General features: G+C 41.2%; 1 protein-coding gene across 6 annotated transcripts; it reads left to right on the forward strand.

Annotated features, from left to right (window-relative positions):
• The first annotated feature begins 15 nt into the window (after nucleotides 1-15).
• SETD9 (SET domain containing 9) lies at nucleotides 16-11044 on the forward strand. 6 transcript variants are annotated; one of them, XM_037902828.2, is made up of 7 exons: nucleotides 16-155; nucleotides 2956-3025; nucleotides 4333-4697; nucleotides 6053-6176; nucleotides 7339-7454; nucleotides 8693-8798; nucleotides 10667-11044. In XM_037902828.2, exons 3-7 carry the CDS (start codon nucleotides 4448-4450, stop codon nucleotides 10752-10754), a joined length of 684 nt encoding a protein of 227 aa, XP_037758756.1. In that variant the 5' UTR covers nucleotides 16-155; nucleotides 2956-3025; nucleotides 4333-4447; the 3' UTR covers nucleotides 10755-11044. The 6 variants fall into 6 exon arrangements, with proteins under 6 accessions (XP_037758756.1, XP_037758755.1, XP_037758753.1 ...); XM_037902827.2 differs by having other exon boundaries at nucleotides 67-203; XM_037902829.2 differs by lacking the exon at nucleotides 16-155 and adding an exon at nucleotides 379-458.
• The last annotated feature ends 4237 nt before the right edge of the window (nucleotides 11045-15281 follow it).

A 15281-nucleotide genomic window follows, 5' to 3' on the forward strand; every position in this document is an offset into this window, starting at 1 on the left:
GCCGGGCTGGGCGCCAGCGGGGGCAGTGCCGCGAGACCTCGCCGGCCACGTGGCTCCTGCGGGACGCCAGGCCCGGCCCCGCTCAGGGGGAAAGGGGTGGCCCTGGGCTCTCTCGCCATGCTGCGGGCCCTGCTGCGGCGCTGGGCGTCCTACAGGTACCGCTTCGTGCCCTGGATCGCGCTCCACCTCCGCCGCAAGCGCAGGTGAGCGGGCCGGGGCCGCGGGAGCCTGTCCCCGGGAAACGGCCCGCGGTGGGAACAGACCCGCCCCCGGGCTGCGGAGCGCGCGACCCAAACGCTGCCGCCTGCCCGGAGCGGCCCGCCTGAACCGGCGCGGGGCAGGGAGCGTGCGGCGGGGCTGGAGCGCCCTTGCTCCTCTCCGCTGCGGCTCACCGCCACCTGCCTGAGCCGCGGGGGGGTGACGCATCAGGGCCCATTCCCAGCCCGGGCTGTGTGGAGGTAAACCTGGGGGTCGGCTTCTCTCTTGCCTCCCCCACACCGGCACCCTAAACGTGCGCCTCAGCTCCGAGTTTATGCCTCGGCTGTTTTCAGATCCCATCTGCTTTGTCATCCCCGCAAACGCGCTGAGGTATCTGCACAGGAGCTGGATTCATTGCTCCCGAGGCAGCGTCGCCCTAGTAAGCGGGCGGGCAAGGCAACAGGAGCTCAGGTCCTAGGTCGCTGCCTGCGGCAGCATCGGAGCTTCCAGCTCCCCCTCCCATAGCTTTCTTCGCTCTGCAGTGGTGGCGGGACTCCAGCGTAGGAAGAGTGTATTTTACTCTGTACCCAACACCTATAAAGCTGAATACAGAGGCTGAAATCCTGCCCCCATTGAAATCATTGGCAACATTTCCTTTGATTTTAATAGGAGCAAGATTTCATACACAGAGCACCACGCTTAACTAGTAAGTTTCTTTTTCCACATTAGCTTTTCAGGGTAGGGCTGCGTTTTAAGGACTATACAAGACCCAGGTCTTGGTGCCTGCCAGATGATCTAAATGGAAGCTGAGAGTAACATTTTCAAAAGTAAAAAGGAGAATGAGTACTTGTGGCACCCTTAGAGACTAACACGTTTATTGATTTTGGGCACCTTAGTAGTACTCGTTATTTTTGCTGGTACAGACTAGCAGGGGCTACCGCTCTGAAACCATTTTCAGAAGTATCTAAGTGATTCAGGACCTCCAGTCTCCTTGCCAATGTGACTTAGGTTCTTAGGTGCCCAAGTCCATTTTTTAAAATGAGATTTGGGCCTTCAAAGCCACTTAGGTGGTTTTGAAAAGATTCTTGTCTTAATTTTTTATATAGTGAGCATGACAGGATTATACTGAGAGCTAAATTATCTGTCCCCTGATCCATACGTTCAGTGCACGAAGAAGTTATGTTCTTTTTCCTTTCTTCTGTCTGCTTGGTCACATTGTTTACTGATGATATTGCCATATGCTATTTTCCTCAGTCTGCTGCTCTGAGATCTTACACTTGTGTCCCCTATCCATTTTATAGATCAAGGAATATACTTTCAAAGAGGTACAGCATCAAACTGTGGAATAATCTTCCAAGGGAAATGGTAGCTTTGTTGTTTGAGCCATTAAATCTAGAACGAAGAAAGCATTTGAGAATGTACTGTAGGGAACAATTCTGCGTTGGCGGGAGTTTGGATTAGATGGTCAAATAGGTCTTTGTTACTTCTAATTTTTGTAATAAACAACAGAAGCCCTGGATTGAATACAACATTAAATTGATTATCTGGTGGAACTAATAAGTATCTCAAGTCAAGTTCTTGTCATTTAATGATCTCAACAGAGCTCTTCTAATGAGTCACGGCCTTACAATCACTCCTGGGCTATCTATTACTGCAGTGGTTTTCAAACTGTGGGTCGTGACCCAATACTGGGTCGTGGAATGGAAGGCACTGGGTTGCAGTGCCTCTGCTCAGCACCACTGACTGGGACGTTAAAAGTTCTGTCCACGGTGCTGCCCGGCTAAGGCAGGCTAGTCCATACCTGTTTTGACACTGTGCTGGGCCCCATAAGTGGCCAGCAGCAGGTCCGGCTCCTAGGCGGGGGGGCCACGGGGCTCCATGCGCTGCTCCCGCCCCGAACACTGGCCAGTGGGAGCTGGGGGGGTGGTGGCTGGGGGCGAGAGCTGCGTGCAGCCGCTTGGATGCCTCCTCCTAGGAGCTGGACCGGCTGCTGGCTGCTTCTGGGGCGCAGCGCGGTCCGTGGTGCCATGTCCCCACCCCTGAGCCCCGTCCCAAACCCGGAGCCCCTTCCTGCACCCCAAACCCCTCATCCCTGGCCCCACCCCAGAGCCTGCAACCCCAGCCCAGAGCCCCCTCCCACACCCTGAACCCCTCATTCCCGGCCACAGCCCTCACCCCCACACCCTAACTCTCTGCCCCAGCCCTGAGCCCCTCCCATACCCCAAACCCCTCATCCCCAGCTTCGTTGGGTCACGGGCATCAACAATTTTCTTCAGCTGGGTCCTGAGAAAAAAAGTTTGAAAACCACTATATTATTGTATGCTTGTAAACTTATGCAGGGTGTCTTAAGTTAGCAGAAAATGTAGCTTTATAACAATGTCTTACTGTTCTTACCATATTACAGAATTCAATTCTGAATAAAGTCGGAAACTAGAAGCTTAAGAATGTAGGTTCTAATCTTGCTATTTTACACCTTTGTAAAAGAAAAGTCAAAAAGTAACTATGAAATTTAGGTTTCAGAGTAGCAGCCGTGTTAGTCTGTATTCGCAAAAAGAAAAGGAGTACTTATGGCAGCTTAGAGACTAATAAATTTATTTGAGCATAAACTTTCGTGAGCTACAGCTCACTTCATCAGATGCATCTAGAGTTTTCCTGTCATCAATTTTAAGTGTTCAAGCTAGCCTAGGATAATAGTTGAAAAGGTTTAAGATTATTGTTCTTTAGTTTTATTTATGCTCTAAAATTCTTTCTTAACAGCCAGTTCAGGTGGGACTAGATCAGAATGAGACATCAAAAATTTTCAGACGTGCCCAAGTGACTTAGACAGGTAAGTCCCATTTTCAAAAGTGACTTAGGCACCTAAGCTGAGATTCACAAGGTGGACTTTAGTGTCCACTGCCACTTTAGGCTCCTAAATCCAAAATTTAGATCCTCACAACCACCCTCAGCTGTGGCCTAACCCTGTAGACACTGAAGTTTCCATGGTTTTTCGCGACAAAGGGCTTATCTGGTTTAGACACCCAACTCTAGGAGAGGGTTCATGGCTGTGAATCCCAAGTGGAGAGAAGAGCTTCCCTCTAGCCTGGAGTTAGGCTATTGAATGACACTGGCAATTGAATGACAAAACTTTTGTCTTTCAGAGGTGTTAACCCCCCCCGAAAGACACACGTTTTGCCGCAACAAGTGCCAGTGTGAACACCACATTGTTGGCAGGAGAGCCGACAAACAGCGGCTACACTACACGACTTTTAGTGGCACGGCTGTGGCGAGACAGCCCTGTCGCTAAAAGCTGTGTAGTGTAGACATAGCCTTAGACATCTAACTCCCTTTGAGGGGCTGGGCGTAGGCCACGCCTCTCCCCAGAGCTTTTCTTACTGGCTCCTTTAGGTGACTCCCCATTTAGCACAGTGGTTTCTGTTAATTCCTTTTTAGGTGCCTAGGGAGCCACCCAGCTCAGGGCTGTGAATCCCACTTGGCAGCCGGGGCCACTAGGTACTGCAAATGCTCAGCCTAAGTCCTTCTTTTGAATATCACCCTTAGGAACCTAACTTTCTCACTGACTTTCAGTGAGATTAAGGCTCCTAAGCACCTACGTCTCTTTAGAAAATGGGACTTAGGCTCCTTTGTAATTTAGGTATTTTTGAAAATTTTACTTGTCGTTTGCATCAAAAATTTTTAAACCAGTCTTTTTAATAATGCTATAGCCAATGCACAAGAGTAGCCAGATGGGTAATATTTCTTTTTAAATTCAACAAGATCATATCAGGCCTCTTTTTAATAGTAAAATTACTTGATATTAACTAATTGAATGTTGTTCTAAGAAATATATATATTAGAGCCAAGCTAATCAGCATACTGTTTAATCTACACAGGAATTGTTACTTTCTTTACTACTCAGCACATGAGCAATGTATTTTAATGAGATATCATTAAGGTTCAAAGCTTGCATAGGCCATCGACCTGCATTTTCAAAAATTCAAGGGTGCATATGCATGAAAGACTATCCTTTTGTATTGCTTGTTTCAGCCATATAACGTAAAAGCAATCAAGTGCTTATTGTTGCCATAATATTTCTGAATACTTGTTCTTATAGGCAAACTTGATTGCTAGAATATTTTTTCTCTTCTGCCACAGGACCATCCGATACGTACCAGAAAAGTGCAAAGACAAAATTATCTCTGATGAAGATGTCCTTGAAACACTGCTGAAAATCTTTAAAGCTCTGTTCATAAATGACTTTGGTAGACAAATGGACTTCTTTGCCTTACTTCCAGAAGTTAAATCCAAATATCTGGAATTACTGACTATTCAGTTTAAGAGATCAAAAACAACTGGTTACAACCATCAAAGTCAAAACATCTTTAATCCAGAAGAAGTTCTGTTTAATACATTAGGGTTCAGTATTACTCGCAATCGGAGTTCACTGATTTCTGCTGGAACAGGAGTCTTTGTTAACAAAGGTTTTGTGCCAAAAGGGGCACTTGTATCTATGTATCCTGGTAATGAAATACTTTGTTATTTTTCCGAAAAGTTAAACATGATTTCTACCTACGCGGTTACTGATTGCATGACTGAATTGGTATCTCAATTTTAACTTTTTTAGCATTTTAACTTTGATACCTTGCTAAAATCACAGGTTAATATTTGTAAAGGTATTTCCATGTGTGAACTGATTTGGAGATCTTTTGGTGATAAGAAAAAAGATTATATTTCATGTTCTCTGAGTACCCAAGATCTGGTTTGAACTGGTAGAAAATTTGTCCCTGATTTCTGTAAACACTAATGCACATGAGTAATTTTATGCATGTGAGCAATCCCATGTAACTCAGTGAACCAACTCATGTTCATAAAGTTGTTCATATGCATAAGTGTTTGCAGGATTGAGTCTATTAATCTCTCTATCGATATCAGGGGGCAGAATATAGAAAATTTCACAGCACAAAGATATATTTATAAAATTAAGAATGAAAGGAGAATGTACAGGAAAAGGTTGTAGAAGACCACAATAGGGGAACAATGAGTAAAATTCCTACCTAGTGACACTATGCTCCAAAAAGTGAATATGAAAAAATGTCACTTCTTACTTTGCTCCAACTCCTTGTCTCTTGGAGTGACATTAGCTTACTTTGTTTAACAACATTTTTAGTTCTGTTAGCACTTCAGAATCAGGACAGCTGTCAGAGAGCAAGCTGAATTCTGTTCTGCTGTGAATAACACAATCACCAATTAAATTCTTATTGCAGAATATTTATTGTGCTTGGTGATGTAAGAGGCAGAAATGGATTATCAAATCCCAGGATGAGTTTGAGTTGGCATTTAGGAACATCAGCCTAAATTTTCATCTCTTGTTGTGATCATTTGTGCTTCTCTGACGGTGGAATCTGGACTTAATTGGGTAGCTGAGAAATACCCTGCTTGTAGGGGAGTTCTCACCTGGTATAAAGTGGTATAGCTAGTTCTGTAGCCAACTGCTCCCCCTAGTGGAGATACAGGGAAGGGGAGCAGGGCAGAGTGGAGTATGCATGGGCTACACCTATTCTGTGTCTCAGTTGGTTTATGGCCCTGACCTAGACTTAAGCAAGTTAGCTTAAGTTAGAGCAGCTTCTAAGTTCTAAGATGATGGCACAGATATACCATGAGAGGGCAACTGCTGGACTGGGGAAACATCAGATCAGTTCAGTTCTGTCTGATCTTTCAAAATTATTAATGGCAGTTCATGAACTGAGGAAAGAATAATCTTCTTGACCCTCTGCCACTTTTGGCCTCTCTCTGGGAGACTGGATCATGACTACTAACCCCATTTTGACACTTTTATTTATTGCCTTCTAAAATATCCATGTCTGTCTTACAACAGGTACAGTATATCAAAAGTATGAGCCCATCTTTTTCCAGTCCATTGGCAATCCATTTATTTTTAGATGCATAGATGGTGTACTTATTGATGGGAATGATAAAGGAATATCAAAAGCGGTGTACAGGTAAGCAATCAAAAGAAATAGGAGAACAAAAATCAGTTCACGTATTGAAAGGTATTATGGTTATCTAATCACACTGTTATCTGAAACCAAAAGTAGTTGGGTTTATCCGATTTATCATATGGGGAAAAATAAAATAAAGTATTATGTACTGTAATATAAGATGCAGTGTGGTCAGTCTATTCTCTTGTAATGAGGCTGGAAGCTATTGGATGTGATATATTAATATCACGTCGTGTGCCAATCTGTAAATTTGACAAGATGCACTTTGTTGAAAACTGATGCCTAAATAGCTGTGATTTTTTTAATGAGGAAAATATGCGTAAATCTAGTGATTGAGTATAAAGTTTTTAAAGCATATTTTCGGGTTTCTAATTAAATCTGGTTGATGGATTAGAAAAGAAAATCTTTGCATGTCACAGAGCATGAATTCTGGTACCAAAAGGTATGTTATCTGGCCCTAACTTGCCTTTTAAAAAGCTTTGAATAAAGCAGGACTTTGAATAAATGCAGAAGAGTAAGTCTGTACTTTGAGTAGCCTAGGGGCTAACATGCACTTTACCAAATTTTAGTTTCCAGGGAAATTCAATTTATAGCAACATCTGTGCAGAATGTAAACATCACACATCCAAAATAGAATTAACAATAACCAGGAAACAACCTGAAAGGACAGTCCCCTTGTATCTAGTTTGGGTTCTGGGAACAAGACTGAGGGTGACCTTGTAGTGGCCCTTCTCCACACAGCCCAAAAGGGAAATTGAAAGTAATGATATTTCTTTAAAGATGGTGAGTTTGGGGATAGTTTTTGCTTATTGTAAGAATGCCCTCATTTCAGCTTCTCTGATAGATCCTGTTTTATTTAGTCCTTGGGGTTTTGATAAAAGCCATAGATTCCAAAGCCAGAAGGTACCACTGTGATCATCTAGTCTGACCTCCTGCATAACACAGCTAAACTGTTTAATATTCTATTTTTAAAGGATCAGCCTGTCTTTTGAATAATCTATTGCCTGAATGCCAGTTTTATACTCTAATGAATCAGTCAAATGCTGTTGGAGAAATGTAACCGAAGCTAACTTTTGTGTATTTCCAGAAGTTGAAATAATGGTCAAAACAAGCATCAAGAAAAGAAACCTATATTTCTAGCTAATATTGTAACTCCTTTCAGATCATGCAGCAAGAGAGATCAAGTTGGTCCTTTTCAAATGAGCGACATCACTTGGCTCACACCTGTTGTGCAAAATCCACTGGCGGTAGGGCAGTATGTTAACAACTGTTCACACAGTAAGTTGGAATGTAGATTTCCTAGTCTCCAAGCTGACTTTAAATGTGGAAATGACTTTTGTTGGGGATGGAGCACTGTAATTGATAAAAAAAAAAAAATGGCACTCCATCCAGAAGTGACCTTTTCAAAAAGGCTTGAGCACACTTGATGGTGTAGCAGAGGTTCTCAGGCTGAAATTTCCAGTCATTAATGGGAATTGGGTTTCCAAATCTGCAAGGGCAGCTTTGAAAATCTCACGTTTGTATAGTCTGCTAATGCCTAGTGGTCCTGTCCTGCTGGTCTGCAGAATTCAACATTTTGAAAACAAAAGCAGTAAACTTGGACTGTAGGGGAAAGGAAATCCATGGACTGGTCCCTCTTACGAATAGTTGGAGAACCTCTTATATTGCATAATGTTGTTAATACATAATTCTTCTGAAAATTTATTTGGCAATCCTAATACATGGTAAACATTTTTGAATGGAAGCTTTTTTACATCACAGTTCACTCACTGACTATAAAAGGATTTTTTGATTAAGGAAGTCTCAGAAATCTATATGCAATAGATGAGTCCAGCAACCTCTTTGTTAATTAATATGACTACACTGTGGGATACAGAGAGTGGGGCAACTTACCCTCATGCCCTTCCTCAATACAAAATATATAACTATAAAATGCTGAGAGAGTGGGTGGCTCGTGGGATTGGTTGTGAGATACGAAGTGTTTCATGGTCCCCAGAGACTCTGCCTGTGAAATGAGCGTGGATCTCAGTGCATTGCCCAGGAATAGGTGTCCACATCATAAATAAACCACTGCACAAGTGCTACCAATGTAGGCATCCTGACCAGAGAGGCTAAGGCTTGAATGGTCATAAAGACAGAGCTAGGTATTATTGATGCTGTAAGCTCCATTCTGAGCTATGCAAGCTGGGCACCCTGGTGGTCCAATGGATAACAAGAACTACTATTTAGTTAAATTAGGATGAACTTGACCCCTGCTCAGGGGGCCAACACAAGGCCTATGCACCACTTAAGCTCTCAAACTAGGGCTTAAATGGGGCTTATGCAGTGCATAGGTCTTGTGCTGGCTCTCACCACAGGGGTGGATTTCACTCATAATGAGCACAGCTAGTACTTATTTTCAGAAGAATTCTTTGCATCTACATATATAAACTGCTTACGAATTTCTCAGGCGTGCATAAGAATTTTGCTTTTTTCCCCCCATCCTTCCACCCCCCCCCCCCCCCCCCCCCCCCAAGACAAGGCAGCCAACGTCTGTTATCAGGAGTTTGATGTGCCTGAATATTTTCCAATAGAACTGAAACAGTATCTTCCAAACATCACCTACAGCCATGACATACCTATGTAAGTACACTTACACGTTTTTATAGCATTCAAAAAGCCAAATTAGTAAGTGAACAAAGTTCATCCCTGCTGAGGTGAGCTACACAAAAACACAGCCCTGTTAAGAAAGGGTTAGCTTTTATAAGGGAACCTGTTTTATACCTGCACTTATCAGCAGAGCTCTGGGGATGAATTTTGTTAAGCTACTACTAGAGCTGCCAAGGAACAATTTGTGAATTCCACTGAAACAATATTATATTTTTGCTTGTATTGTAGCCAATCACAGGAGTGCCTTTAACTTTAATTCAAATGTAAATTTAAAATGTGGACAATATTCCTTATCACATTATATCCCTTTTAAAGTAGGTGATATTTGGTGTCTGAACTGATTAGCATCATCCTCTTAATATTCCTCTCTTCCAATTCTCTCTAGATAAGAGAGCAAGCGGATTAGTTTGCTAGAGGAAATCCACAATATTTTTATATTCAGGCAGATGCAATTTGAAACTACTAGAGTTACAAATTCTGGCAAAATAAAGACTGTGTGATACAAAGGACAATTGATCTGTAGCTGGATAGTCACAAAATCCTGGTTATGACCTGAGATCTTGTAAATTTATTCTTTGCAAAGACTCTGGAAACATTCATTTTTTGAAATCTGAGAAAATTCACAGCAGGATGAAAAACTCTGAACAGATTCCAGCATCAGTTCTGTTTTTGAATGCAATGAACTGCTGATCTGGCCAAGTGGCTTGAGTGTTTCTTGATCTTAGAGATTGGAGAACTTATCACCTTCTTCAGACTTCAATATATTCTACAATGCACAGTTGTAGTGGATCAGCTAAAACTTTTCGTGTGGTTCTGGAGCTATTAGTTTTTGGGTGGAGAGAGTAGTTGGCAATATCACGGAAGAGACTGTATCACTAATCTCACACAAAAGACTTAGTTAAGGCAAAGTTAAAGCTGAGAATATGTATTGGTAATTTAAGGGTAAATAAAGAATGTAATTGAATTTCTTGACTTCTTGTCCGCAAAGTTAAGATACACATACAAGAAACCCAAATACTTGACAAGTTTGGAAATTCACCATAAACAGACCCAACCTACCTTAAATTTACCTGCTTAGGGCTCGTCTCCAGTTGGAAATTACAGCAGAGATTTGACTGCCCTGTTCCCATTAATTTTAAATCCAGATTCCTTCTGTGACTTTTAAAATCTCATCATACCTCATATTAGAACATGCTCTTGAAGAGCTGAGATATCGTACATGATAGTAATACTATTTGGCACTTAGCTTAGACAGGACTCTTACATTTAATATTGTGCCAGCTAGTTGTGATTCAGTTTAGGGTTCACCATGTCCAGCTGACATGATGTTAAACACAACAGCAGCTTTTGATCCATAAACTAAGGCTTGTGGAAAAGCTACAACTCTCATCATATGTCCTGGTAAGACAAGGACTTCAGCTGACTGGTCTCCTCTCCCGATGTGGCTTGCCTCAGTGTAGGTTTATCTGCAGTTGGTGGTAGGTGTGTGTAGAACAATGTCCTTGTGCTTGAACATCCTTGCCATAGCCCCTGCCTTGGCTGCTTTAGTATCTTTTCCTCAAGGCAAAGTCTTTTTTGTTTGTGTATACAGCCTGTCTACTTTGTAACAATATTTACATATAAATGTTTTCTGTTCTTTTCTATTGTTAAAGATTGAAATTGGACATGAGTATAGCCTATAATTTGACATGTATATTTCAGCTATATTTGTACAGTATCAACGGATTTCTAGTTTTTCTGTGTGAACGAGAATTAATATAGCCATAACCAGTCTTAGCATCTTACCATGATCAGTTTAATAAATTGGTGAAATGCCCCTTTTTACTTCTCTTGTTTTGCAGCCCCTTGAGGTGTGTGGTTCTTGTCACTCTGAGAGAGATTAAGCAAGGAGAAGAGCTTTTTTCTAATTACTACACCATTGTCAACTGAATCAATGAAACCATGGATTAAAGAATTCTTTGCCATTAAGATATTTACTGTGTGTACACTTGGCACCTCCTGTGCATCTCTGTGTAATGGAGAGCTGTGCTTTCCAATTAAAAATGGGCTACAAAGCTATATTTTCATGTAAATATTATTTCAATTTTGATACAGTTGTGGAGGTTTGCAGCTGTTTACATCATTAAGTTTACAGATGCTAATGCTACTGCAAGTTTAATTGGTTTTCGGCTAACTGCACAATAGCTCATGAAATTAAAATCTAGCTTCTGAATATGCTATTTCATCTTCTGTTTTGTCTATATGCACATCACTGTGATCCATTTTTAAACCTCTAACCCATTCTGCTGTTCTTGCTATAATGGAGATAATTTATACAAAACATCTCCTTTGAGTAAAGTGTGTTCGCTACAGTTGTGTTTCTAATGGGATCCTCTGCACACCACAATTTTTCATAATTGCTGGTGCAATTAGAACATATTAATGGAACATTACATTTTGGAAAATAAGTTCCACTCTTACTGCCCTTTTGTTTTTTTTTAACATCAGTAGCTTTCCCTATACATTTCTGAGGTGTGACATTTCACATGGTGTTTTGAGAGACTATTTTCAACTACAGTTTTCACTGGCATAAGTTCAGTTAGTGTTGTCTTTTTGAAAGCAAGTGTCTAATATTTTTGCTAACGTGATCATTCCCCAACACAAATTCTTTGAAGCATTATTTGAAAATTTTATTTTCATAAACTGTAGAGAACGTTTCAGCCTTTAGGTCTGGTGAAGCAAAGTATAATTCCCCCAGCCTTTGTCCCAAAGCTGCAAGCAAACCTCACATTTTGTTTTGAGGGTAGGGTCAGGACACAGCACTGGTTCCAGTACATGCCATTTCCTTTCACAGTGCTAATGCTAAACAGGAAGCAGGGTGGTCTGCTATTCTCACCAGTGTCCTCTTCAAAGGCCAACCTGGGAACCCACTTCCCTTCTTCGCCATTTGATCTTCTCACCTCAGCTGCGACTGAATCATGAATTGCTTTAGAGGGGCCTAGCCTTAGCAGAAGATTGCTAAGTGCAAGGCCACCCCATCGAGAAATCAGAGCAAGCAGCAGAGCTGGTGGACCTCTGAAGAAGAGCCTGGATGCCAAGGACAGTAACCAGTGCCTTTTCTTTCTCTCTCACCCATAAGAAGACCAGTGCAGCACTCAGACTCTGGGGCTATTGTATCTTCTTGTGTGTTTGGCACAAAGTGAAGTTTACGGCCATATGGAAATTACTAGTCTTGGCATTTTAGAAGAAACGGCTGTTAACTATGTTTAATCTCCAAGCAGCAATGCAACCCAAAGCCATTAATTGTCATCATCCTACTTGTATGTTAATAGCTTTAAGAAATTATCATTTAAAGTATACTCATCTTAAAACTAGGGAGGTCACGTTTACTGCCGTTTTTACTCAGAACGGCTTCCTTATTCCAGCACTACTAGCTCGGAATGTTTTAAGGTAATCCAGGACTGCAGGCCCTCAGCTGCATTCGGCAGAGTGTGACCAGAACATGGGGGGGCTGGCTCCTCCTTGTTAATGCTGCTGAAAATGAGAAACCAGCTAAACAGCCTTCCTTAGGGCCTGCTCCTATGTAAGAGGAAGCAAGAGGCCTCACAAGAACCTGGACTAGATCTGGCAGTTGCAACCAATATCTCCCTGCTGGTAGCAGGAGAGAACCAAAAACTACCCTTAGGAGAGCAGAACCAGCAGCAGGATACAGCTGTGAGCGACCAGACACATCCAGGAGGTAAATCAAGGTGGTGGGAAGCTGGGCAGGTGGTGGTATTGTGGTTAAGCAGACATGAGGGGATGGAGAAAGATGTAAGAATAATGCAGTAAAGTGGGAGGACATTAAATGGTTTTATATACAAACAAAACTTGTGCATTCTTTAGATTTCTGTTACTTAGCTACACAAAGAAATACAAGACCTTATTTTATAAAATCGTAATGGGTTTCAGTAAATGCTGCTGTTCAAAGGGTAATGGAGTAGAGGAGAAGGTAATGTAGAATTGTTAGGAACTTAATTACCAGCATGATGACAAATCAGATTTCTAAACTGAACATAATCCAATGGCTGGAAGGTGAAGCTATACAAATTCAGAATGGACACAAGGTATACATTTTTGATTGTTCCAATGGTTAATTAATCTATTTACCAAGGATCATTGAAGGATTCTCCATCACTGACAATCTTTGAAGCAAGAAGGGATGTTTTTCTAAAAGATCTGCTCTAAGAATTATTTTGGGGATGTTCTTAGGCCTGTGTTACACAGGAGGCCAGACTAGATGATCACAATATTCTCTTCAGGCTTTGGACTCTATGAATAATACAATAAACACAATTTCTCTGTTGGATTTAAAATCTGGGAAGATGACTGGTTAATTTGAAGTGGAAGTCCCTCAAACATGGGTGCATTCTTATGCTAATTAATTCTAAATCCTGGTACACTAGTAGGAGTGTAGAGAAAGGAAAAGTAGTGCAAAGACTCAAAATGTAAGACCATTTTACATTACTCATCCTTGTTCAGCAAGGTCCTCTTCCCAAATAGCAGGCTGTTAGTCAATTCCTAACACACATGTAAAAATGATGTATTAGAATTAATTAGGATAAGAATGTGCCAATGTTTGAGGGACTTCCACTTAAAATTAACCAGTCATCTTCCCAGATTTTAAATGAGCTATTATCAGCAGGTTCCTGGGTTAGTGTTTTTGTTGTGTGGTTGCTGGGGAGTATTTGCCTCAGGTTCGGGGGCTGTTTGTAAGCAAGGACTGGTCTGTCTCCCAAGATGTGTGAGAGTGAGGGATCATTTTTCAGGATAGGTTGTAGATTTTTGATGATGTGCTGGAGGTTTTAGTTGGGGGCTGAAGGTGACAGACCAGATCTTGGGAGACAGACCAGTCCTCGCTTACAGACAGCCCCCTAACCTGAGGCAAATACTCTCCAGCAACCACACCACACAATAAAAACACTAACCCAGGAACCTATCTTTGCAACAAAGCCTAATGCCAACTCTGTCCACATATTTATTCAAGTGACACCATCATAGGACCTAATCACATTAGCCATGCTATCAGGGGCTTGTTCACTTGCACATCTACCAATGTGATATGTGCCAGCAATGCCTCTCTGCCATGTACATTGACCAAACCAGACAGTCTCTATGCAAAAGAATAAATGGACACAAATCTGACATCAGGAATCATAACATTCAAAAACCGGTAGGAGAACACTCCAACCTCTCTGGCCACTCAGTAACAGACTTAAAGGTGGCAATTTTGCAACAGAAAAGCTTCAAAAACAGACCCCAATGAGAAACTGCTGAGCTTGAATTAATATGCAAACTAGATACCATTAACTTGGGTTTGAATAGAGACTGGGAGTGGCTGGGTCATTACACAGATTCAGTCTATTTCCCCATGTTAAGTATCCTCACACCTTCTTGTCAACTGTCTAAATGGGCCATCTTGAAAAGTTTTTTTCTCCTGCTGATAATAGCTCATCTTAATTAATTAGCCTCTTACTCCACCTTTTCATGTTCTCTGTACGTGTGTGTATGTATATATATCTTCTTACTATATGTTCCATTCTGTGCATCCGATGAAGTGAGCTGTAGTCTACGAAAGCTTATGCTCTAATAAATTTGTTGGTCTCTAAAGTGCCACAAGTACTCCTGTTCTTTTTAAGCATTAGTTTCAAATTACCCATACAAAGATCTAATACTTCCAAGGCAGTGTGAGTAATTGACCTTACAATGACATTCCAAGATCTTAATTAGGAACGTTAATTTGCCTAGTTCAAATCTTCTCCATACCTTGAGCAGAATTTCTTATACAAAAATAAGCACAATGTATCTACTCTGCCATAATTGTTTGTCATATAGATGTACTTCCTGTTGAAAACAGACATGAAGTGATTGCTGTCTTAGATGTGATTTAAGAAGTGATAAGATTTGATATGCAATAGATTAAAAATTGGGTGGTAACCTAGGGCAAAAGAGACTGGCAAACTTTACAACCAATTTTATTTCTTTACAAGTCTTCCATTTTGATTCTTATAGGATGCTTTTTGGACACATCAAATATGCAGCTATAATTTTAGTTTTGACCATTGTTTCTTAAAACACTTCACTTTTTCTTAATTCCTTTATTAGTGCCTTTCCATTTCTAGGTGTATCCTGCTTGGTTTCTGATAGCTGTAAACAATTAATTGTATGCACCCTGATTAGTATTTAAGTTTGTGGTTAAAATAGATATTAGCTTGATTCGTAGCAACAAAGGGTCTCTTTCTTGCATACTCTAAATAGTAGTTTCTCAAATTCACTTTAATGTAGAACTCATTCTAGTAGGGAGTTATGTAGTCTAGTTGCTTAGTTTCGTAATTACTGTCTCAAATTATATAGCAATATACAAAAGAATTTGTAGTGTCTACTCATGTATTCAGCTTATATAAAAGAATGGAAGCAACTGAAAGAGGAAGTCCTCTG

Source organism: Chelonia mydas, chromosome 5 (assembly GCF_015237465.2).
Source record: "Chelonia mydas isolate rCheMyd1 chromosome 5, rCheMyd1.pri.v2, whole genome shotgun sequence".
Lineage (NCBI taxonomy): Eukaryota > Metazoa > Chordata > Testudines > Cheloniidae > Chelonia > Chelonia mydas.